At 34.4% G+C, this 25,872-nt stretch overlaps 1 protein-coding gene across 1 annotated transcript in view; it reads right to left on the bottom strand.

The window, feature by feature from the left end:
* Positions 1 to 25,872, bottom strand: part of Ccser2 (coiled-coil serine rich protein 2) — a 141,917-nt gene that overhangs the window by 100,975 nt on the left and 15,070 nt on the right. Inside the window, exons 2-3 of the mRNA XM_077798594.1 lie at positions 21,865 to 23,314; positions 20,153 to 20,349 (exon numbers count right to left, since the gene is read on the bottom strand). Coding sequence (XP_077654720.1) covers positions 20,153 to 20,349; positions 21,865 to 23,275 — 1,608 coding nt within the window. The 5' untranslated portion in view covers positions 23,276 to 23,314. The remainder of the gene's footprint in view (positions 1 to 20,152; positions 20,350 to 21,864; positions 23,315 to 25,872) is intronic.

The raw sequence follows: 25,872 nt of genomic DNA, 5'->3' as shown, positions 1-25,872 counted from the left end.
TGAACAATTCTTACTACCCTTTCTTAAAACATACAACATTCTTCCAACTGCATGCATCTTTTCTAAACTAATTTATCCCTCAGCTAACTTAGCACAAATATCATTTCCTGTTGAAAAAGGCTTAACTAATATCCACACTAGACCAGGCCTTCCATTAATACATTTTCACTTTGTAATTATCCTCTGTAGCACTTTTTCCAGTCATCAACTAATGATACTGAATATTTCAGCTATATCTGCCCCACACACAGACATTTAGCATGTAAATATCACTAGAAAAGAACCTATAGCTTTCTTGGTCACTGTATCTATCCTCAGTGCCTTCCACATATCAGACCCTTAAGTAAGCTGACTGAATTGATGAATGTCTTTTGATGGGGGCCAAAAGAATGGTTCAAAGAATGACTTAACAAAGAAAATGGATACCTGGAAAGTTTACAAAGGCTTAATTTTCAAGCCTTTAAAATTTTCTGCACTGTTCTAATATAGTAGTCCATCAGATGGTAAGTATTTCAGGTTTGTGGTCACTGTGGTCTCTACGGTGTCTGCTGTAACTCCACCCTGTCACAACAGCATGAAAGCATCCATAGACCATACATACAAATTAAAGGGTAAGGGTTTTGTTCCAACAAAATTTTATTTACAAAACCAAATGGGTAATCTGCAGGCAGTAGCTTGCTGGGACCTGGTGCTATATCCTGACAAAATAGGAAAGAAAAACTAAACAAGTGACAGAACAGCTACACGCGCCTGCAGGGAACTCGGACAGGACCCACGAGTAGGACAGGGCCGGCGGCCTGCTGAGGGGCAGGCCCGTCCCCTCCCCCAGTGTCTGCAAGGTAGGCGGGACTGTGACCACCGGCAGATCGGGCCAAGCGGCCTGCTGAGGGGCGGAACCGGCCCCTCCCCCAGTGCCTGCAAGCTAGGCGAACCTGCAACCCAAGGGCGGTCGGGTCAGGCCCAGCAACCTGCGTAGTCACAGAACAGCTGCAGGCGCCTGCAGGGAACGCGGACAGGACCCACCAGTAGGACAGGGCCGGCGGCCTGCTGAGGGGCAGGCCCGTCCCCTCCCCCAGTGTCTGCAAGGTAGGCGGGACTGTGACCACCGGCAGATCGGGCCGAGCAGCCTGCTGAGGGGTGGAACCGGCCCCTCCCCCAGTGCCTGCAAGCTAGGCGAACCTGCAACCCACGGGCGGGTCAGGTCCAGCAACCAGCGGAGTCACAGAACAGCTACAGGCGCCGGCAGGGAACGCGGACAGGACACACCAGTAGGACAGGGCCGGCGGCCTGCTGAGGGGCAGGCCCGTCCCTCCCCCAGTGTCTGCAAGGTAGGCGGGACTGTGACCACCGGCAGATCGGGCCTTGTGGCCTGCTGAGGGGCGGAACCGGCCCCTCCCCCAGTTCCTGCAAGCTAGGCGAACCTGCGACCCATCGGGAGGTTAGGCCGAGCAACCTGCGGAGTGACAGAGGTGCCACTCGCGCCTGCTGGGTAGGCGGACCTTTAACCGACCAGCAGAGCAGACCTAGGGCCTGCCAGCGTGGTAGACGGATCACACCAATTGGAGGAGGATCACAGCCACTACCTGCCCTGCAAGGGTGATTTTTCAACTATACAAGAGCAATATAAATAAATAAAGGGAAAATTTCAAAAACACAACAGTTTCACCAAGCAGAAAGAAACGCCAGCAGTATGAAAAGACAAGGAAACAAAGGACCACAGGCAATGCAGGTCAACACAACTTTAGAAGAGGTAATAGGTGCAACAGAAGGAATGTCAGATAGAGAGGACAGGATATACATGCTTCAGATGATCTGGAGTCTCAAGGAAGACATGAGACAGCAAAATCAGACAATGAAAGATCACATTGACAAACAAATCCAGGAACTAAAAGATCAATTTCACAGGGAGATAGAGGTAATAAAAAACAAACAAATAGAAATCCTAGAAATGCAGGAAATAATAAACCAACTTAAAAACTCAATTGAGAATACTACCAGCAGAGTAGATCACTTAGAAGAGAGAACATCAGACAATGAAGACAAAGTATTTCAACTTGAAAGAATATAGACAGCTCAGCAAGTCTGCTAAGAAACCATGAGCAGAACATCCAAGAATTATGGGACAACATCAAAAGACCAAATTTAAGAGTCATTGGGATACAGGAAGGCACAGAGCTCCACACCAAAGGAATAAACAGTCTATTCAGTGAAATAATACGAGAAAACTTCCCAGACTTGAAGAATGAGAGAGAATCCCAAATCCTAGAAGCCTACAGGACGCCGAATGTACAAAATCATAAGAGATCCACACCTAGACACATTATAATGAAGATGTCCAACATACAGAATAAGGAGAGAATTTTAAAAGCTGCAAGAGAAAGAAAGCAGACTACATTTAGGGGTAAACCAATCAGGATAACAGCTGATCTCTCGACACAGACTCTGAAAGCTAGAAGATCCTGGAATAACATATTTCAAACACTGAAAGAAAATGGGTTCCAATCAAGAATCGTGTATCCGGCGAAATTAAGCTTCAGGATAGAAGATGAAATTAAAACCTTCCACGATAAACAAAAGTTAAAAGAATTCGCAGCTAGAAAACCACCTCTTCAAAAAATCCTTGGCAAAACATTACAGGAAGAGGAAATGGAAAATAACATTGAAAACCAACAATGGGAGGTAGGACAGTAAAGGGGGGGAAAATAGTCAAAGAGGATAACAAATCAGGTTTAGTAATATCAATAAACAAATATGGCTAGAAGAACAAACCATATCTCAATAATAACCCTAAATGTTAATGGCTTAAACCCACCAATTAAGAGACACAGGCTAGTAGAATGGATCACAAAACAAGACCCAACAATATGCTGCCTACAGGAGACACATCTGATAGGAAAAGATATTCATAGAATGAAGGTGAAAGGTTGGGAAAAATCATACCACTCATATGGACTGCGGAAACAAGCAGGAGTGTCCATACTCATATCTAATAAAATAGATTTCAAGCCAAAGTTAATCAAAAGGGATAAAGAAGGACACTTCATACTGCTCAAGGGAACCATACACCAACAAGACATAACAATCATAAATATATATGCCCCAAATAATGGTGCAGCTGTGTTCATCAAGCAAACTCTTCTCAAGTTCAAGAGTCTAATAGACCACCATACAATAATCATGGGAGACTTCAACACACCTCTCTCAACACTGGACAGATCTACCAAACAAAAGTTAAATAAGGAAACTATAGAACTCAATAACACAATTAACAACCTAGACTTAATTGATATATATAGACTATACCACCCAACATCAAGTAGTTACACTTTTTTCTCAGCAGCACATGGAACCTTCTCAAAAATAGACCATATATTATGTCACAGGGCAACTCTTAAACAATATAAAGGGGTAGAGATAATACCATGCATCTTATCTGATCATAATGGAATGAAACTGAAAATCAATGATAAAAGAAGGAAGGAAAAATCAAGCATCACTTGGAGAATGAATAATAGGTTGCTGAATGATCAATGGGTTTTAGAAGACATCAAGGAGGAAATTAAAAACTTCCTAGAGTTAAATGAAAACACAGACACAACATATCGGAATCTATGGGACACACTGAAAGCAGTTCTAAGAGGAAAATTCATTGCTTGGAGTTCATTCCTCAAAAAAAGAAAAAACCAACAAATAAATGATCTCATACTTCATCTCAAAATCCTAGAAAAAGAAGAGCAAAACAACAGCAAAAGAAGTAGAAGGCAAGAAATAATTAAAATCAGAGCTGAAATTAATGAAATTGAAACAAAAGAAACAATTGAAAAAATTGACAAAACTAAAAGTTGGTTCTTTGAAAAAATAAATAAAATTGACAGACCCTTAGCCATGCTAACGAAGAGAAGAAGAGAGAGAACCCAAATTACTAGCATACGAGATGAAAAAGGCAATATCACAACAGACACTTCAGAAATACAGAAGATAATCAGAAATTATTTTGAATCCTTATACTCCAATAAAATAGAAGATAGTGAAGGCATAAATAAATTCCTTAAGTCTTATGATCTGCCCAGATTGAGTCAGGAGGATATAGACAACCTAAACACACCAATAACAATAGAGGAAATAGAAGAAACCATCAAAAGATTACCAACTAAGAAAAGCCCAGGACCGGATGGGTATACAGCAGAGTTTTACAAAACCTTTAAAGAGGAACTAACACCAATACTTTTCAAGCTATTTCAGGAAATAGAAAAAGAGGGAGAACTTCCAAATTCATTCTACGAGGCCAACATCACCCTGATTCCGAAACCAGACAAAGACACTTCAAAGAAAGAAAACTACAGACCAATATCTCTAATGAACCTTGACGCAAATATCCTCAATAAAATTCTGGCGAATCGGATTCAAATACATATCAAAAAAATTATACACCATGATCAAGTAGGATTCATTCATGGGATGCAAGGCTGGTTCAATATACAGAAATCAATAAATGTTATTCACCACATCAACAGACTTAAAAATAAGAACCATATGATCATCTCGATAGATGCAGAAAAAGCATTCGACAAAGTACAGCATCCCTTTATGTTCAAAACTCTAGAAAAATTAGGGATAACTGGATCATACCTCAACATTGTAAAAGCAATCTATGATAAGCCACAGGCCAGCATCATTCTGAATGGAGAAAAATTGAAGGCATTCCCTCTAAGATCTGGTACAAGACAGGGATGCCCTCTCTCACCACTTCTGTTCAACATAGTCCTCGAAACACTGGCCAGAGCAATTAGACAGACGAAAGAAATTGAAGGCATAAAAATAGGAAAAGAAGAACTTAAATTATCACTATTTGCAGATGATATGATTCTATACCTAGCAGACCCAAAAGGGTCTACAAAGAAGCTATTAGAGCTAATAAACGAATTCAGCAAAGTGGCAGGATATAAGATCAACACGCATAAATCAAAGGCATTCCTGTATATCAACGACAAACCCTCTGAAACGGAAATGAGGACAACTACTCCATTCACAATATCCCCCCAAAAAATAAAATACTTGGGAATCAACCTAACAAAAGAGGTGAAAGATTTATACAAGGAAAATTACAGAACCCTAAAGAAAGATATAGAAGAAGACCTTAGAAGATGGAAAAATATACCCTGCTCATGGATAGGCAGAACCAACATCATCAAAATGGCGATATTACCAAAAGTTCTCTATAAGTTCAATGCAATGCCAATCAAAATCTCAACACCATTTCTTATAGAAATAGATAAAAGAATCATGAAATTCATATGGAATAATAAAAGACCCAGAATAGCAAAAACAATGCTAAGCAGGAAGTGTGAATCAGGCGGTATAGCGATACCAGACTTCAAACTATACTACAGAGCAATAGTAACAAAAACAGCATGGTACTTGTACCAAAACAGGCGGGTGGACCAATGGTACAGAATAGAGGACACAGTAACCAATCCACAAAACTACAACTATCTTATATTTGATAAAGGGGCTAAAAGCATGCAATGGAGGAAGGATAGCATCTTCAACAAATGGTGCTGGGAAAACTGGAAATCCATTTGCATCAAAATGAATCTGAATCCCTATCTCTCGCCATGCACAAAAGTTAACTCAAAATGGATCAAGGAGCTTGATATTAAATCAGAGACACGGCATCTGATAGAAGAAAAAGTTGGTTATGATCTACATACTGTGGGATCAGGCTCCAAATTCCTCAATAGGACACCCATAGCGCAAGAGTTAACAACTAGAATCAACAAATGGGACTTACTCAAACTAAAGTTTTTCTCAGCAAAAGAAACAATAAGAGAGATAAACAGGGAGCCTACATCCTGGGAACAAATCTTTACTCAACACACTTCAGATAGAGCCCTAATAACCAGAATATATAAAGAACTCAAAAAATTAGACAATAAGATAACAAATAACCCAATCAATAAATGGGCAAAGGACCTGAACAGTCACTTCTCAGAGGAGGACATACAATCAATCAATAAGTACATGAAAAAATGCTCACCATCGCTAGCAGTCAGAGAAATGCAAATCAAAACTACCCTAAGATACCATCTCACTCCAGTAAGATTGGCAGCCATTAGGAAGTGAAACAACAATAAGTGCTGGAGAGGATGCGGGGAAAAGGGCACTCTTGTTCATTGCTGGTGGGACTGCAAACTGGTGCAGTCAATTTGGAAAGCAGTATGGAGATTTCTTGGAAAGCTGGGAATGGAACCACCATTTGACCCAGCTATCCCCCTTCTCGGTCTATTCCCTAAAGACCTAATAAGAGCATGCTACAGGGACACTGCTACATCGATGTTCATAGCAGCACAATTCACGATAGCAAGATTGTGGAATCAGCCTAGATGCCCTTCAATAGATGAATGGATAAAAAAAATGTGGCATTTATACACAATGGAGTATTACTCTGCACTAAAAAATGACAAAATCATAGAATTTGGAGGGAAATGGATGGCATTAGAGCAGATTATGCTAAGTGAAGCTAGTCAATCTTTAAAAAACAAATACCAAATGACTCCTTTGATATAAGGGGAGTAAACAAGGACAGGGTAGGGACGAAGAGCTTGAGAAGAAGATTTACATTAACAGGGTTGAGAGGAGGGAGGGAAAGGAAGTGAGAAGGGAAATCGCATGGAAATGGAAGGCGATCCTCAGGGTTATACAAAATGACATATAAGAGGAAAGGAGGGGTAAGACAAGATAATACAAGTGGAAGAAATGATTTACAGTAGAAGTGGTAGAGAGAGAAAAGGGGAGGGGAGGGGAGGGGAGGGGAGGGGAGGGGAGATAGTAGAGAATAGGACAGACAGCAGAATACATCAGACACGAGAAAGGCAATATATCAATCAATGGAAGGGTAACTGATGTGATACAGCAATCTGTATACGGGGTAAAATTGGGAGTTCATAACCCACTTGAATCAAACTGTGAAATATGATGTATTAAGAACTATGTAACGTTTTGAATGACCAACAAAAAAAAAAGAAAAAAAAACAAGAAAAAAAAATAAATAAATAAATTCCCTTATACCAAAAAAAAAAAAAAAAAACCCAAAATACCTATCCTTTCATTCTAAGCTCATAAAGAAGTCTTCCCTGAAATACTGATAGTAAACACCTCCCAAACTTTGAACTCGTTTGGTATATATTGTTAATTAAAAATACACAGGGATCCTAACTTTAATGGTCAGAATTAAGTATGTCTTCCTTTTAACTGGATCACAAGTTTCTGTGGGGCTAGCAAAAAACTCTTCATGTGCATTTCTCAGTAACTAGATTGGAATTTTTTTAATTGTTACATAAAAATATAAAAATCATACATGTTAATGTACATAAGAATTTTTTTTTTAATATTTATTTTTTAGTATTTGGCGGACATAACATCTTTGTTGGTATGTGGTGCTGAGGATCGAACCCGGGCCGCACGCATGCCAGGCGAGCGCGCTACCGCTTGAGCCACATCTCCAGCCCTGTACATAAGAATTTTAAAACTCAAATGAAAAAAATGAATGAAGCAATAAGAATAGAGAAAGTTCTCCAATAAGAGGAAACTAATACATCAACAGATTTATAGACATAAGTCTGACTCAATAAAAACAGTAAATCTCAATCCTTAATGAGATCCTTTCTGATTAAAGGACAATAAATCCCTGAATCTCTACAAAACTCACAATATAGTTTTATATGTGCTACACTTTTTTTTCAAATTAAAAAATGTATATTTACCCTTTGAAACAATTTTAAAGTAGATGTCTCTCAAATCTTTAAAGACTGAGCTCATACCAGGATTCTTGCAAATCCTTCCAACAAAAGACTGTGCACCTTTCCTCATTATAATGAAATACGTTTATGTAAAATGAACATTAAGATAATGAAACAATCAGACAAGCTTACATGAAAATTTTTAATTGAACTTATTTATGACGAAATGAACTTTTTAGTGCTCTGCACATTTCTAAACCCAAACTTCTACATTAATGGTCCAGGCCCTCAGAAGCATTTTTCATGATTTATGTCATTCATTTGGATAATACAACAGATGTATATTGATATCTTAGAATAATTGTAGTATATCTGCTTTATTAAGATTAAGATTTCCCCCATTAATATGAATGATTTTTATGTTTTTCTGATTCAGTTAATATATTTTTCAGAAGTTTAAGACATTTAAGAACATCTTCATAAGCATTATGTCAGATTTGCAGGTGGGGAAAACAGGAGTTAAAGACTGGGTGAGGAAGGCATATACAAAGAGGAGCATCTGAATATGGGGAGTAAGACCCATGTAACATGAGTCCATGCACCAATTAACCTAGCATATGAGTCTTGAGAGCATCAGAGGTGGACAGAAAACATTAGAAGGGGGGCGTGCAGGGGGAGAGCTGGTATTGTGTATGGATGTTTAGAACATCTGTGGAAAACAATATAATGTAGAAAGTCAGAGCCTAAACAGGACCGAAAGGTCATTCACAGGTGGGGGGGTGGCCCACTTCAGGACTTTAGAACTTGACTAGGATGAGAAAGACATCAACATGAAAGAGGAGATGGTAGCAAACAAGGGAAATTGGTTGCTCAGAGAAAAATTGATCAAAAAAGTAAATATTTGAAAGATAATGAAAGTCTGGTTTGTCACCATCAGAGATGGGAGTTACAGATACAGAAAGAGAGAAAACCAGAATTGAATCTGTGGTATCAAATAGAAATTGGAGGTTTCAGTGTGAATTCATGGTTTTCAACATATACAAAAAATGTAGAAATTAATATTTATGTATGTGTACTTACATATATATGCTAGGTACATATATATTCCCTAGCTCTGTCCACTGAATATGTTGGGGACCAGCAACTTTTCAATAGTGGTGAGCCACCTAACCCTTGAAACTTGGCTTTAAAACAGTTTTTATCCATGAAAAAGAATCAGGGCTCTTAGAGAAATGGCTAATTCCAGGGCTAGTGCAAAAAGAGTACTAAATAAATTATATCCTTGTACAAGATAAACTATATTTTGTCTCTCATCAAAGAATGATGAGACATAAAAGAACAGGACACAGAAGACAGAAGAGGCAGTCACTGGTCAGGAGACTAAAAGAACTAAAGACCATGATAACCAAAATAAATATGATTCAAATATTATTGGTCAAATAGAGGAAAGTAAATGAAGTCAGAGGTTAGATAACAGTAATGTATCCATGTTAGTAATGTTATCCTATAGTTAGATAGGACAATGGTCTTGTATCTAAGAAATATACACTAGCATCTGAAAGTCATGGGTCCTCATATAAGGAACTTACTCTCAAATGGCTCAAGTACAGAAGAAATCATCCATCTGTATGTTGTCACGTTTTAATAGGTACAACATTAATCTTTGCATCACTTTGTAGACAGTATCAATACCTCCTATTCTATCCTTCTCACCATGATTTCACAAGTATAAATGAACAAGGAAAATAATAATATCTTCACAGTAGCCTTAGAAGAAAAGCTCATAAGGAAACTATTAATTCACAGAAGAGCAAACACAAATAAGAAAGTTCAGCCACAAAAATAGCTTATGGACAACAAATCAAAATTTGGAAACTTTATTCTAAACCAAAGCAACAGAATTTAAACATAAAAACAGGAAATGACACTGAGGTGGACTTTATTGTAAAGCATGGGGTAAAAAGAAAAAAGCACCAGAAAATGAGAATTTTTTCATCAAATCAAAAGGTTGGTTCTTTGAAACAATAAAATTGATAAACTCTTAGCCAAGCTAATGAAAAGAAAAAGAGAGAAAATTCAAAGTACTAAAATGCAAGATGAAAAAGTAAATATCACATGGACACTAACAAAATACATATAATAATCAGAAAATATTTTGAAAATGTATACTCTAATAAAATAAAAAATCTTGAAGACATTACAAATTTCTAAAGACATATGACCCAACCGAATTGAATCAGGATGACACAGAAAATTTAAACAGATGGATTTCAAGCAAGGAAATTGAAGATGCCATCAAAAGCCCACCAAGAAAGAAAAGTCCAGGACCAGAAGGATTCTTCTACCAGACTTTCAAAGAAAAACTAATAGCAAAACACCTCAAATTATTCCATAAAATAGAAAAGAAGGGAACCCTTCCAAACTCATTCTATGAAGCTAATATCACCCTGATATCAAAACCAAAGACACACCAGGAAAGAAATTTTAGACCAATATTCTTGATGTAAATAGATGCAAAAATTCTTAATAAAATACTGGCAAATCACCTACAAAAACATATTAAAAAGACAGTGTACCATGATCAGGTGTGGTTCACTCCAGGGGTTGATTCAATATACAGAAATCAATAAATGTAATTTATCACATCAATAGACTTAAATACAAGAATCACACAATTATTTAAAGAGATGTAGAAAAAGCATTTGACAAATTACAGTATTCATTCGTGTTCAAAACACTAAAAAAATCAGGGATGTAGGAACATATCTCAACATTGTAAAAGCTATAGCTGATAAACCAAAAGTCAACATCGTTCTAAATGGAGAAAAATTGAAAGCATTCCCTTGAAAAACTGGAACAAAACAAGGGTGCCCTCTTTGACCACTTTCTATTCAATACAGTCCTAGAAACTTTAGCCAGAGCAATTAGACATAAGAAAGAAATTAAAGGGATACAGACAGGAAAAGAAGTATTCAAACTATCCCTATGTGCCAACATCATGATTCTATATTTAGAAGACCCAAAACACTCCACTAGAAAACTTCTAGAACTCATAAATAAATTTATCAAAGTAGCAGGATTAATTAGCACCTATAAACCAATTGCATTCCTATACATCAGTGATAAATCAACTAAAAGAGAAACTAGGGAAACTATGCCAATCACAATAGCCTCAAAAAATAATATTTGGGAATCAACCTAACAAAAGACCTCTAAAATAGAAACTACAGAACTCTAAAGAAAGAAATTGCAGGAGACCTTAGAAGATAGAAAAATCCCCCATGTTCTCATACAGGCAGAATTAATACTGTCAAAATAAATACTACCAAAAGAGCTATACAGATTTAATGCAATTCCTATTAAAGTTCTGAAGAAATGAAAAAATACAGTCATGAAATTCTTTTGGAAAAATAAGAAGCCCAGAATAGCCAAAGCAATCCTAAGTGAGAAAAATAAAGTAGGGAGCATCAAAATATCAGACTTATACTATAGAGATACATTAACAAAAATGGCATGGTATTACACCAAAATAGACATGAAGACCAATGGTACAAAAGATACAGACACAAACCCACATAAATAGTCATCTCATACTAGACAAAAGCACCATAAACACACATTGGGAGAAAAGATAGCCTCTTCAAGAAATGCTGGGAAAACTGGAAATCCATATTTGACAAAATAAAATTTTAGACCCCTATCTCTCACCCTGCACAAATCTCAACATAAAGTGAATCAAGAACCTAGGCATTAGACCAGAAACTCTGCACCTACTAGAAGAAAAAGTAGGACCAATTCTCCATCATATTGGCTTGGGAACTGAATTCCTCAACAAGACTCCTAAAGTACAAGAAGTAAACTCAAGAATCGATAAATGAGATGATCTAAGACTAAAAAGCTTCTTCACAGCAAAGAGAAAAAATCAAGAGAGTGAAGAGAGAGACTACAGAATGGAAGAAAATCTTTGCCACCTGCACCTCCCATAGAGCATTAGTCTCCAGGATATATAAAGAACTCAAAAAACTTAACATCAAAAAAATAAATAACCCAATCAATAAATGGGCAAAGAATGGAACAGATACTTCAGATGAAGAAATATGATCAGTTCACAAATACATAAAAATGTTCAACATCACTAGCAATTAGGCATATGCAAATTAAAACTACTCTAAAGATTTCATCTCACTCCAGTCAGAATGACAATTATCAAGAATATAAGTAATAATAAATTTTGGCAAGCATGTGGGGGAAAGGTACACTCATACATTGCTGGTGCAACCACTCTGGAAAGCAGTATGGAGATTCTTCAGAAAACGTGGAATGGAACCACCATTTGACCCAGTTATCCCACTCCTCAGCACATACCCAAAACACTTAAAAATTAGCATACTATAGTGATGGTGCCACATCAATGTTTATAGCAGCTCAATTCACAATAGCTAAGCTATGTAACCAACCTAGGTGCCTTTCAATAGATGAATGGATAAAGAAAATGTGACACATACAGACAATGGAATATTAGCCATAAAGAAGAATGAAATCATGATTTTTGCCAGTAAATGGATAGAACTGGAGACTATCATGCTAAGTGAAATAAGTTAATTCCAAAAAACCAAAGGCCAAATATTCTTTCTCTGATATGTGGATGCTGATTCATTGGGGGCATGGGGAGGTGGTGGAGACAGGACAGACAGTAGAATGAATCAGACATAACTTTCCTATATTCATGCATGAATACATGACCAGTGTAACTCCACCTCATGCACAACCACAAAAATGGGAAGTTTTATTCCATGTATATATGATATGTCAAAATATGTTCCACTGTCATATGTAACCAAAAATAACAATTTTTAAAAAAAATTTTAAATGAGACAAAAGAAAATTTAAAATTTTAAATAAAATTCACTGAACTAGAACCTCTCTAAGCTACTAATTTCATTTCAAATAATCTATAGGTTCTACCTTGGTAAAAAATAAATAAATAAATAAAATAAAATAAAACACAATCTGATCCTTACCGTCAAAATACATGAGTGTATGTTGGGAGAACAATATAAAGCAGTACTGGGGCTGGGGTCGTGGCTCAGTGGCAGAGCGCTTGCCTCACACATGTGAGGCACTAGGTTTGATCCTCAGCACCACATAAAAATAAATAAACAAAATAAAAATATTGTGTCCATATATAAATAAAATATTAAAAAAAATAAAGCAGTACTGTTCCACAAGGTAAAAAATATACTAAAACTAGGAGAAGAAAGGAATATGGTTAGAGACAAAGGGGAAGGAATGATTAATTCTAACTGAAAGGAATCATTTTTTACTATCTTCACACACTGAGTCAGTATGGGGGGAGGGGCATGAAAAGTGGCAATATTCACAATCTAGGAGGAAAAAGCAAGGTGGAAAACCAGGGTATGATTTAGGAGTGCTAAGTGTAATAAATTTCTGTTACTCCAGAGGCTGAGACAGGAGGATAGCAAGTTCAAGGCCAGCCTGGGCAACTGAGCAAGACTCTGCCTCAAAATAATTTAAAAAGGGACGTAGCTCAGTGGTAGAGTGCTTGCCTAGCATATACAAAGCCCTGAATAAAATCTCTAGTAATGAAAAAAAAAAAAAGATTTAGGGGTGGAGGTTTGGGAGGTCTCATCATTGAATAGTAACCCTTAAGAGAAGGGAAGAAAAATCTGAGGATAAGCTTAGAGGATGAATGAATTTTTGATAGAAAGAGGAATGATGGGAAGAAGGCTGCTATTTGGCTAAAGTAAAGATACAGAATAGGAGAATTTAAAGACATATAAATAATTTCTTTTTTAACATCTGTAATACACATACTTGTTTACAAAATATACAAAGACTGAAAACACAACAATCAGCAAATAATGCAATTAAAAATTAATAAAGACCATAAACAGGTATTTCACTGAAGAGGATAGTCAAATGGCAAATAAACATATGAAAAAATACCCAGAATTTGAATGAATAATTGCAAGCATTCCAACAATCTTCTGAGCCTGACACCAGACCGTTCAATCCATTTTCCAAAATATTAGAGCATCAGGGGCTGGGGATATAGCTCAGTTATTAGAGTGCTTGCCTTACATGCACAAGGCCCTGGGTTCAATCCCAACACCCGCTACACACACACACACACACACACACACACACACATACACACAAACACACACACAATAAAAATATTACATCATTAAATCTATCATTTACCCATTTTTCCACTGACCTTCAGGTCAGGTGTTCTTTTTTTCCCAATAATATCAATAACTAATTTAAATATGAATGATCTGGATATTATAATTAAAAGGTATAAATGTTCAACATGTATAAAAAGCAAAAAATAACTAAATGCTCTATACATATGTCACACTTTAAATATCAATATGCCAATAGGTTAAAAACAAAAGAAGGGGAAAATAAGCATGAGATCTGAAGTAGGGCTGTTAATATAAAATAAGTTTCAAGAAAAATTATTTCCAGGGATAAAGTGAAATGTTTTATAACCATAATTGAGTAACTTTGTTAAGAAAATATAATAATCCTAAATGTGTATGTACCTAATAACAAAATTTCAAAATACATGAAGTAAAAATTAATAAAACTAGAAAGACAAATCCACAAACAGAGAAATATAAACAATTTCAAATGGTCTTGACACAGGATATAGGTGAAGTATAGTGGAATGATAAAAGGGCCCTAAACACAGATACAGGTATAAAGAAACATCATGATTTCACTAAAGTATAATCAAAACAATTACAGTAGAATGAAGGACTGATAAATGGGGTAAAAAGCTAGCAGAATGAAGAGAAGTTGCTACTATCTCTGAAATAACTTAGATTCTAACATTTTTTTAAAAAAAATAAAGCATCTTTGGTCTTTTCCTTAAAGTAAAATACCAAGGCTAACTTTAAATGACAGTAAGATAAGAAGCCACAGAAATCCTCACTCACTACTGGAAGTATAAAATGATAGAATAATTTTAGGGAGAAAGTTGCAGATACAGATATCCTATGTTACAATAATACTATTCCTAGGTTTATATTTTAGAGAAACTCTTGACATATCATCAAAGATATTCAAATAAGAATGTTTATTCTTGTACTATACAAATATTACTAATAAATGCTAATTAATAGGGGAACATTTTTATATCCAAATAAAAATAAAATAAATTAGATTATAGTATAAATACATATCACAAAAATATGAAAATGAATGTTAAAATTGAGAACATCATGTATCATTTATACAAGGAATAAAACACATAAAATAATATTAAGTATTATTCATGACTACTTAAATGTATTAAAGTTTAAAAAATGAGAATGGCCTACACCGTTTACCTACATCCTTTTAAATGTGGTGCATTAAAGGAAATTCACTGCTATATTTACTACAAGGGTGTTTACTGAATGTATTGTATACTATATAATAAAGCCTTCTCCTTAAGAGAATCCATGCCTACATTAGAGGTGGAGAAAAGGCTAAAATCAATAAATTAGTTTGCATATCATGAATTTTAGAAAGGAAAAAACAAATTAAAGAAAACTGAAGTAAGGAAATAAAGTTGTGAAACCAAATCTATAAAACAGAAAACAAGCAAAAATCAGCAAAGCCCAAATTTGGTTCTTTAAAATGAAGAAAACAAGCGGAAATGCTACTTACCAGTATTAGGAATGAAATACTATACATCACTTTAAAACAAATTATACCCTAGATGAAACGGACAAATTCTAGAAAGCAACATAAGAAAAAATACACACGTAAGTCTGAGTGGGCCAATATCTATTTTTAAAAACCTCACAAAGAAAATTGCAGGTCCAAAAGGTTGAATTCTGATGAATTCTTTTAAATACTGAATGAAAATGTTAATATCAATTATATACAAACTCAGTAGGCAGAAAAATAGGAATAACTTAACTCCTAATAAAGCTAACATGTACCTTGATATCAAATGACAGAAAAAAGAAGAAAATTACAAGGCAGAACAATGTTGCTTATGAACACACACACACAAAAATTAAATATTAGCAAATCAATACTAACAATATTTTAAAGGATAATATATCACAACCAAGTGATTGTAAGCAAAGGTAGTTTAATATCTGAAAACAATGCACTCCAACACACTAACAGCTAAAATGATTTAATTATCTAATGGATGTAAAGAAGGCATTTGGTAAACATTAATATACTCATAATAAAAATTCAACAAACAAAACAGAATTTCCAAGCTAGGCACTGGCATATGCACCTATGGTCCCAATTACTCAGGAGGCTAAAGTGAGGAGATCACTTGAAACTGAGGGTTCAAGACCAACCTGGGCAACATAGCAAGAACCTATCTCAAAAAAAGAAAAAAAAAAAAAGAAAGAAAGAAAGAAACTTTCACAACCTGATAATATTTTCTCTCCTTGTGGCGCCCCCACAGCTTTAATAGTAAACTATCAAAATGTTCCCCCTGAAATTGGGAGGTCGGAGACAATATTGCAAGTGCTATGATTGTACAGTATATATATAGAAATTCTTAAACTATCCATGGGCAAATTATTAGATACCATAAGAGAATAGATTTACCAGAGTTCTTAAAAAAAATAGGTCAATAGGCAAACATAAAGAATATCTGTAATATTTACAACAATAAAAACTTTGAAAATAAAATTTTAAAAGTAGTGTCATTCATAGTAGCAAAGGCTTAAAATTAAATCAAATATATATATATATAACATTTACAGAAAAGTACAAAATATTAGCAAGAAATTTTTCTAAATTTCAAATAAATGGTGGAATATACTATAAGAACTGGAAAACCATCATAAATTTATCAAGTCTCTCCAAAATGACCTATAAATTTAATGTATTCAAAATCCTTCCAGGTCTTCTACAGAAATTGACAAGTTTGTTCCAATATTTAAATGAAAATATGCAAGGCTAACAAGACATAGGGAAATAATAGAAAACAAAAAAGATGAAAGATTTATACTACCAGATATCAAAACATTTAAAGCTACAATAATTAAAAGAATGTGGTACAGACACAAGGCTAGACAAAGAGATAGATGAACTAAAAGAGTCAAGAAATATTTATGTACATAGTCACTAATTTTATGACAAAGATGAGCCTGTAGTAGAATAGGGAAAAGAGTTTTTAAAAAAATAAAACTGATGGGTATGATAGCACACACCTATAATGCCAGTGACTCAGGAGTCTGAGGCAGGAAGACTTCAAGTTTATGGCCAGCCCTGGCAAATTAACAAGACCCTTTCTTAAAATAAAAAATAAAAAAGTTCTGGGATATAGTTCAGTGATAAAGTACCCCTGAGTTCAATCCCCAGTACCAAAAAAATTAATTAATTCATCTTGACCTCACACAAAAATAATTTCTAGATTATAGACCTAAGTGTCAAAAGTAAAATATAAATCAATAAGCAAAGTCTTTGTTGGTACATACCTTCATAACTTTAGAGTAGACAAAGATTTCACAAACAGTTCAAAAACATGGCAATAATTAAGAAAAGAAATATATATTGGACAATATTAAAATTGGTGAGTTTTATTATCAAAAGACACTATTAGATCTGAAAGTCAATCTACAGAGTAGAAAATATATGCAAAACATATTTTACATACATATATTATGTACTTACATATACATAAGATTTATATCCAAAATATATAAAAATATATATAATTTTTTTACAATCTAATAAGAAAAAATATAAGTAACCCAATGCAAGGCACTTCACAAGAGTATAGCCTGAGGACCAATAAATATATGTGAAAGTGTTCAGTGGGTACTTACCATTAAATATAAAAGACAAAATCTCAATGCACTACTCTACTATATCCCTACCAGAATATTAAACATACAAAGAGATGCAGACAAGAAAGTAGAATTTACAGAATATTCATTTACTGCTGTGGGAGTTGTAAACAGGTACTATCACTTTGTAAAGTTAACAACACCTATGTAAGTGTACATAATAGATAAGTATACCCTATAGCCAAAAGATCCCTCTCCTACATATTTTATCAACACAAATAAATAAATGTTCATAAAAAATACAACAAAATATGCACAATAGTGCAGTTCACTAATAGCCAAACACTGGAAACAGCCTAACTAAATGCCCTCAACAACAGTATAAAATAATATTATATATAAAATATGTAATACATTAACTCATTAACTTATCTTGACCTGGCCTGGAAATAAACATTATTGTACAGGCTGAGAAAAGTGAGAACATGTTAGTTAGAGGTATTAATTTGAACTACTTTAAAAAAAATGAAAAAATACTCTTTAAGTAAAAAATATTAAGATGGTAGAATCTAGTCCCAAAACATCAATAAATGCAAACACAAATGACTAAGCTTACTAATTAAAAGGACAAACTAAAATTTTTAAAATAATACATTATTATTATTGCCAGGCACATTGACACATGTACATAATCCCTACTACTCAAGAGGCTAAGGCAAGAAAATTGCAAGTTTGAGGTTGGCCTGAACAACTTAACAAGACCCTGTCTCAAAAATAAGAGGGGGACTTGAGGATGTAGCTCAGTTATTAAAGCACCCCCAGTTCAATTCCAAGTACTACTACTAATAATAATAATAATAAAGTATTTGCCATGTATCAAAAAGGCTGACTCTAAAAGGAAGGAAAATACATAAGTAAACGCGTTAAAGTATACTAATATCTAAGAGGGAAAAAAGATCTTATGATAAAGTGCATAAACAAGGAAAGAAAAGATATAAGACTAAATGACTTAAAGAATAATTCACCAAAAAAACAATTCTAAATAGGTACACATCTAACAAAATAAACAGGATACTCAAAGCAGAAACCTGAGAGAACTTCTGAGCAAAAATGATGAATCTGCTATTACAGTAGGAGACCAACACACTTCCCAACTTTTCTATTCATTCTCCATCCTTTCTCAGACTTGTCTTCTGCCTTAAATGAGAAGACACAGGTGACTTCTTATTCCAAAACACAGAATGAACACTTTTGTTTGTTCCCATTCCATCATACACAAGCCTACTGATCAATGAGAAAATCCATGCATCTAAAGAACTAATTCTCAAATTGAACTGTTTCAGAGAAAGCTACTTTATCATTTGTTATGGGAACAATGAGCTGGGTTGCTCTGAAAATACTAGGTAATAAGTAGCTTATTGCTGCCATCTTCTGGACACAATGTTCATCTCTACATCAATTATTCTTTTTAAAAAATCCTATTATAAAAAGAACAAAAGGCCCTGAAGTGTAACCTTTACTTACAACCTTTCTCTAAAAAGATGAAGATACTCTTTCTAAATTAAATGCATATCCTCTCTGTTTGTGCAACCTAGAAAGTCTCTGGTAATAATGTCTTTTTTGTTCCACATCACAGGCTTATATGAGTATAGAAAATCATATTGTTTAAAATCCATTTGTAATATAATATAGCCACAAAGACTACCCACTTGATTTTCTCGAAAAATCATATTTTATATGTTGAATAATTACAGTTAATTATTTTAAACACTCCAGGTACACTTTATTCATATGGCATATTTTCCATATTACTTACAATGTTTCTGAAACTATACACACACACACACACACACATATAAATAAATAATTACACGGTATGTCTTCTAATACTCACCCATACCTAGTTCTCTTGTCTTCCAGACATATAGGAAAACTACACTTCCTATCTTCTCAGTAGTTTTGTGGGGCCATATAATCAGTTCTGGTCAATAGACTGTGAGTGCAAATGCCAAGTACCACTTGCAGGACAAAGCAAATACAAATGAGTAAGACTTTCTAGCACTCCTTCCCTCTGCCACAAGAAAGAGCCTCAAAAGATGGGCCCCAAGTTCAAAACAGCTAAAATCACTAAAGACACCTGCTTATCGAGCTGCTCAGAACTATAATACATTTTCTAAGAATAAAAACTAAAGCTTTTATTGTATTAAGCCACGCAGAGGTGGTACTTGAATAGTACCTCAGAACAGCCTAACCCAGTATTTTTCAACAGCAGCTTTACTGCTGTCTTAGGCTGGATAATTCTTTCCTGCACACTGTAGGATATGAAGCAGCATTTCTGGCCTCCACTCACCAAATGGGACAAACTATTGCCTTCTTCTACCTCCATGAAAACCTATGGTCTAGATTAGCTTGACCAATACAGTATGTACATATTTATGTATGATGAATATGTTCATATATAAGTACATTTAAGTCAAATGTCATATACTCTTCATACTTTAACTGATGACTTCCCATGTCTCATAAACTAGAAAAATGAATTTGTAAACTAAAAATAAAAAAGTCAGTGTCATAAGTCTCACTGCAGTAAGTAAATAAAGATTCTAAAAGGGCATATAAATTCATACATACAATGCTATTCATTTCAGAAGAATCGTAGCTGCCAACTGGATGGACATTTCCAATGGGTTCCAAGCCCTCTTCATCCCACATGTATGTTCCATCAGAGCTATCAGATGGAGAAAGTTCAAATGAAGAACCAGCTCTATAATCCGTATCTGGTGAAATCAAATTAGTTCCAGAAGGATGTTTTGTACATTCACTCCTGTCTTCAATTGATTTAAAAAGAGAGAGAAAAAGTTACTAATTCACAAAAATAAAATTATTCTCATGGTCTAAAAATATAAGAATTTAATATATAATAGCAAAAAAGAATTTAATATATAATATATTTAATATATAATAGCAAAAAAGTAGGTACAAACTATATTACTATCATTTTGCAATTCCTAAATTATAAATAAAAGAGACAGTCTTAAAAATAACCTACTGAAATATTTTCTAATAAACAAAAAAATTAATTTAATCGCCTTTTACTTCTGCAACATTTCTTACATGTTCATATTCCTTTAATATTGCCTAAGATATTTACTTTTAACCACTGGCCAGGAAACTCCCTTCCTTTGTGTACATTATTTAACCTCAGAGCAGCTTCCTTATAAGGAAAAAAACTTGTTCTGGCAGTGTCTTTTGTAAGACCCACAAGAGACCAAGAGTTTATGTGCATCTCTAGGCATGACTTAGTCCCTTGTTTAGCCCACATGCCTTTGTAATTCCCTCTGTTTGTTCTTTTTTCAGGACATATGAACACACAGAAATACTTTCTCCAGTATTTAGCGCCAATATACCCAAATATAAGAGGCAATGCTTAATAGGGGCTATCCCACATTCTTCAATTAAAAAACAAAATAAAGCTCTTCTGGTATGACTATAAAGATTGCTAAATAAGAAAGTTTCCTAGCATTTTAAAAAAAACACAGATTGTACATAATTTGTATTATTTCATTTGCCCTCATTTGGTACAGCTTTACTCTAAAAAAAAAACAACGATCTGTTACCCTAAATAAAGAGTTTGTTTAATGGTATACTAATGCTTGGGGAAAGTGAGAAAAAAAAATACTTTGGAAAGCATTGCTTATGCTAAGTAAGAACATGCCTGTGTATGACAGGCAAAGAAGCACAAAGGTAAAAGTGCTTTTACTGATTTTGTTTTAGATAGGATAAAAAACAGGATAGGTAGCAAAAGTCACAAGGAAGATAAATGTTGCCCTACTCCAGTTTTATCTAGATCCATCACTGTGTGAAATTGATAGTAACTTGGCATATATCAGAAAATAATCCTCCATTCCTCCCATGTTCCACCCCCACATCACCATTATGAGTCAACATCCTCATATCAAAGAAAACATTCGGCCTTTGGTTTTTTGGGATTGGCTTGATTCACCTAGCATTATATTCTCCAACTTCAATGGAGGAACTTTAGATAGGGCAAAGGGGACAGAGGAAAAAGGAGGGGGCAAGGAGGTAGAAATGATGATGGAATGAGTTAGGCATCATTACTCTAAGTACATGTATGAAGACTCACATGGTGTGAAAATACTTTGTATACCATCAGTGACTTGAAAAATTGTGCTCTATATGTGTAATATGAAATGAATTGCATTCTGCCATCATTTATAAAAATTAGAATAAATAATTTAATAAAAAAAGAAAAGAATCCTAAATGTAAGATCAGTTATATTATCTTTAAAAAGCAAATAATTTAAGGATATTATAATATTTACCAGAGACACTTATATCGATCCATTCATCAGTTTTAATGAAAGTTTTTTCATTTTCCTTAGGAGAATCAAATATATCCTTTGATGGTAAATTTTCATGCTTTTCTTTGAGAGAAATTTCCTCCGGAGTTATTCTAGTTCTATGAGAGTCTTCTATATCTATAAAATCATCACTAAAGTCTTCACTTAAATCATTCTTATCAGAAGATGACAAAGACGACAAGGAAATATCATCCACATCATCACTCAGGTACCTAATTTTAGCATCATGCTTCATGGTCTGGTTGTTTTCTGTTCTATAACTTTCATTTTCAATTAGCTCTTGGTCCTTATTAGTAACACTGTCCTTAGCCAAAACTGAAGCCTCTTCCTCTACACAAGTGTTAGCAGGTGCATTTTTATTATTATCAACTGCGATAGTCCCAGAAAATGGAGGTCGACTAGATTTCAGTAGAGTGGGATGAACCAACCTATAACCCAAAGTGGAAGTTACACCTGAACCATTTGGTACAGCCAACTTCTTTCCACCAGCAGCATAAGGCCTATTAAATCCATAGCCCAAGTGTTCATTCCCATTGAGTACTTCTGATTGTCGGGAATTTCTTGTCAGCATATTTGATCGTAGAGGCATTCTAATAGGTAACTGTTGGTTCTGATAAGGCTTTGTAAGATCAACAGCTCTGTTGAAGGAATGTGACCTTGTTATAGATGAAGGTGGAAGGAATGGATTCTGAATGGAATGTGAAAAACTCTGAGACCTTACCATTTTTTCACAAGTAATAGATTTAATATTGTCTGGGGACTGTGCTAAGCTTTCTCCAGAACTGCTTCTGGTGGCAAAGGAATTTGCTCTAGGCCTTTGCATGCTACCAGTTGATCGGTTTCCATAAAATCCATTTAATTGCGATTTTGGAGCACTGACTGCAGAATATGAAGTCCTTCCTAATAATGTGCCTTTGGTGAATTTACCCAAATTAGATGGTCCAGAAAAAGACTTTTGATTTAACTCTTCTGTGGATGACATGAACATAGTGGATGGCTTTGCCAACTTTGATGTGAATAAAGATACACTTTTCAAACCTCCCTTTATCCCATTTTTTTCAAACATTCCTTGAGTGGAAGCATGTTTTTCAGGATCAATTAATTTATCAAGTGAACTCTGAGAACTGCTAGGCTCTTCAGTATTTTGTGCAGTAAGTTGGTATTTATTTGTTTTTCTCCAATTAAATGAATGGGACAATGAACAATCAGAGCCATTATTTTTTATGTAACTTTTGACATTACTACTCTTGGAAGTTCCTAATAAATTAACAGCTGTCCCGTTTGGCATTGGTTGTGTATTTCTTACAGATTTTGTTCCATACTTTGGCAATTTGGAACCCAAAAATGTCTTGATTTGTGTTTTTTCTTCCATGAGCTATAAGGTACATTTGTCCTTAAAATTTGATAGAATCTGAAAAAAAGACAAAGAAGAGAGATTAAACATGTTTAAATAAGGGTAATTACATGAACACATGAATGAATATACTTAAATAGTTACATGCAGAAAAACTCAAAAGCTATTCATCAATCCTACAGAACTCTTAGCAAACATTAAATATACTAATTAAATCAATAACTTTATGCTGAAACTATTTCATTTTTATAATTACTTTTATCACCTTGAGCTATAGATAACAACAGAAAAGTCTATAAGAAATAAAATTAGATCTCCAAGCGAGTGTGTATGAAAAAAATACTTCTCAAGTGCATTTTTCAAATTACAAACAAAATAATTTTTTTTTCATTTTGCATTATATTCTCCTTTTTCTAAAATAAGAATATAGAGTTTTTTTTTTTAAAAAAAGGTCACACATGACCTTATCAATTGGGATATTTTAATAATTAATGGAATTAATTATTTAAGTCATGGAAGGATAAAGATACAACATTCAAAAAAACAATTCTTCTGGGAGTAAGGACTGAGACAGCTGTTATTTTAAGCAACTATCTCAAAAGAATTTTCATCCAATAACAAACAGACACTACAGTCAGTGACAGGATGAGAAGAATAAAGACTTTATTAAGTTGATCCATCTATTAATCTCAATCCCTCAGATTTATTTTAAAGATAATGCAAAACTATAAGACAAAAAGGTTCAATACACATACAAAAACATAAAATTAGAAACAACCAAAGTCCTTTCAATGAGCAACTGCTTCATAAATCTGAAACATTCTTATAAATTCATAAAGATAGAGAGCAAAGTATAAAATGTTTGTCCTAACTGTAAGGGAAATACAATATGGTCATTATCTTTTCACTATACTTACATAAAATTCTGTAAAAACAATAAAAAATGCAAATAAAAGAAAAATACATGCCTTTGAATCATTTACTGATTTTTTAAAATGTACCTTATGACATTGCCTTTAATTTGTTAACTTTTAATTTAAAAAGCTCAATGCCAAGTCAACTCCGGCCTTAGAATTAGAGCTCCCAGAGTACAAAAGTTTTATTAATTATGTCAAAAGTAAATATTTATAGACATCCTAGTAAACATGATAAAATAACAGAATGTCCTGCCCCCAATAATTAATAAAAGAATATATACACAAATGAGTGTAAATTTTAAGTCAAAATCTACCAACTACAATCAAACAAGAAACTGTTTAGACTAAAAATCTATTAACTTTAAAAAGCAATGGGCAGAAAGATGACTCTATACTACACAAAATGTCTCCTAGCATAATTATATTGTCTGGGACGAAGTAATGAGAAAGGTAAGTGAGCTAATAGGTTTTCTGTCTTATAAAAGGAATCCATAGCTAGGTAAGGAAGGAAAAGAAACACAAAATTTGAGCATTTACAGGATAGGAACCAGACTTGGCATTTTATCCTTATTATTAATCTTTATAACTTTATATGATGGTAAATTTCATTCCATCTTACATAGCTGAACCAAAATTCAGAAATACTAACATACTTGTCCAAACTCACAAGTTTATAAACTGCCAAGGAGGATTTAGGTTCAAGTCTACCTGATTCCAGGGCCAATGCTGGTTGTCTTCATGACAAGGAATGAAATATTCTAAGAGGCTTACTAATAGCAAGGGATAAGAGTGAAGGAAGGGGGCTGGGGTTGTGGCTCAGAGGTAGAGTGCTTGCCTAGTATGTGTGGGGCACTGGGTTCAATTCTCAGCACCACATAAAAAAAATAAAGATATTTAAAAAAAAAAAAGAATGAAGGAAGGAACTGGATAACTAATGTTAGAGTAGATGTGTAGATGTAGAAAGACTTTGAAGGACCCAGGCATTAATTAAAGAAGTTTTTCAGTGGAACAGTAAGAGCTGTCACTTTTTCAAACTCCTTTCATATCCATTACCTTATTATCTGAAGAACCACCTTCTCACTTTCTTTATTTAGTTTTTCACATAGCTTTTCAGAAGGTTATGAATTGCCTGCATTTTAGGGATTTAAATAGGCATAAATTCACTGCTGAATCCAAGAGCAATTAACTGAACAAAAATGCTAGTGACTACACAGGCATAAGTAGTCACTTCTGAAACTTACTTTCATATTCAGGTAACTACATTAAAATTTTAAATGATTTGTTATTTGTTTACCTTGTGTTACCCAGTCAATTTCCCATGTCTCTGTTCCCCCTATTTTTTCTAGCTGTCATCTATGGATAAACTAATACAAAGGCTTGATTATGTCAATTAAATAAATAAGAAGGATACTTCTGGCCACAGTAAACTGCAACTTCATTCCGGATTTTTCATAGTTTTAAAAAGGACACACTAAGTTCAAAACAAAGACCCATTATTTTATCCATTTGACCTTTCTCTCCTCTTGTTACAACTTCATTTTTACTAAGATAAAGATCAAAGAACTTGTGAAAGTTAGACTCAAAAGGACACTATGAACATTAAATAATGCTATTAAGTGCAAATTCAAAGCGTGTTACTTTCTGATTTTTAATTTAAAGAACAGGGAGAGTACCAGCAGATAAAGAACCAGAAGCTAT

Source organism: Urocitellus parryii, chromosome 5 (genome assembly GCF_045843805.1).
Source record: "Urocitellus parryii isolate mUroPar1 chromosome 5, mUroPar1.hap1, whole genome shotgun sequence".
Taxonomy (NCBI): domain Eukaryota; kingdom Metazoa; phylum Chordata; class Mammalia; order Rodentia; family Sciuridae; genus Urocitellus; species Urocitellus parryii.
Note: the sequence above shows the minus strand (reverse complement) of the source record. Positions and strands in the feature narration are given on the sequence as shown.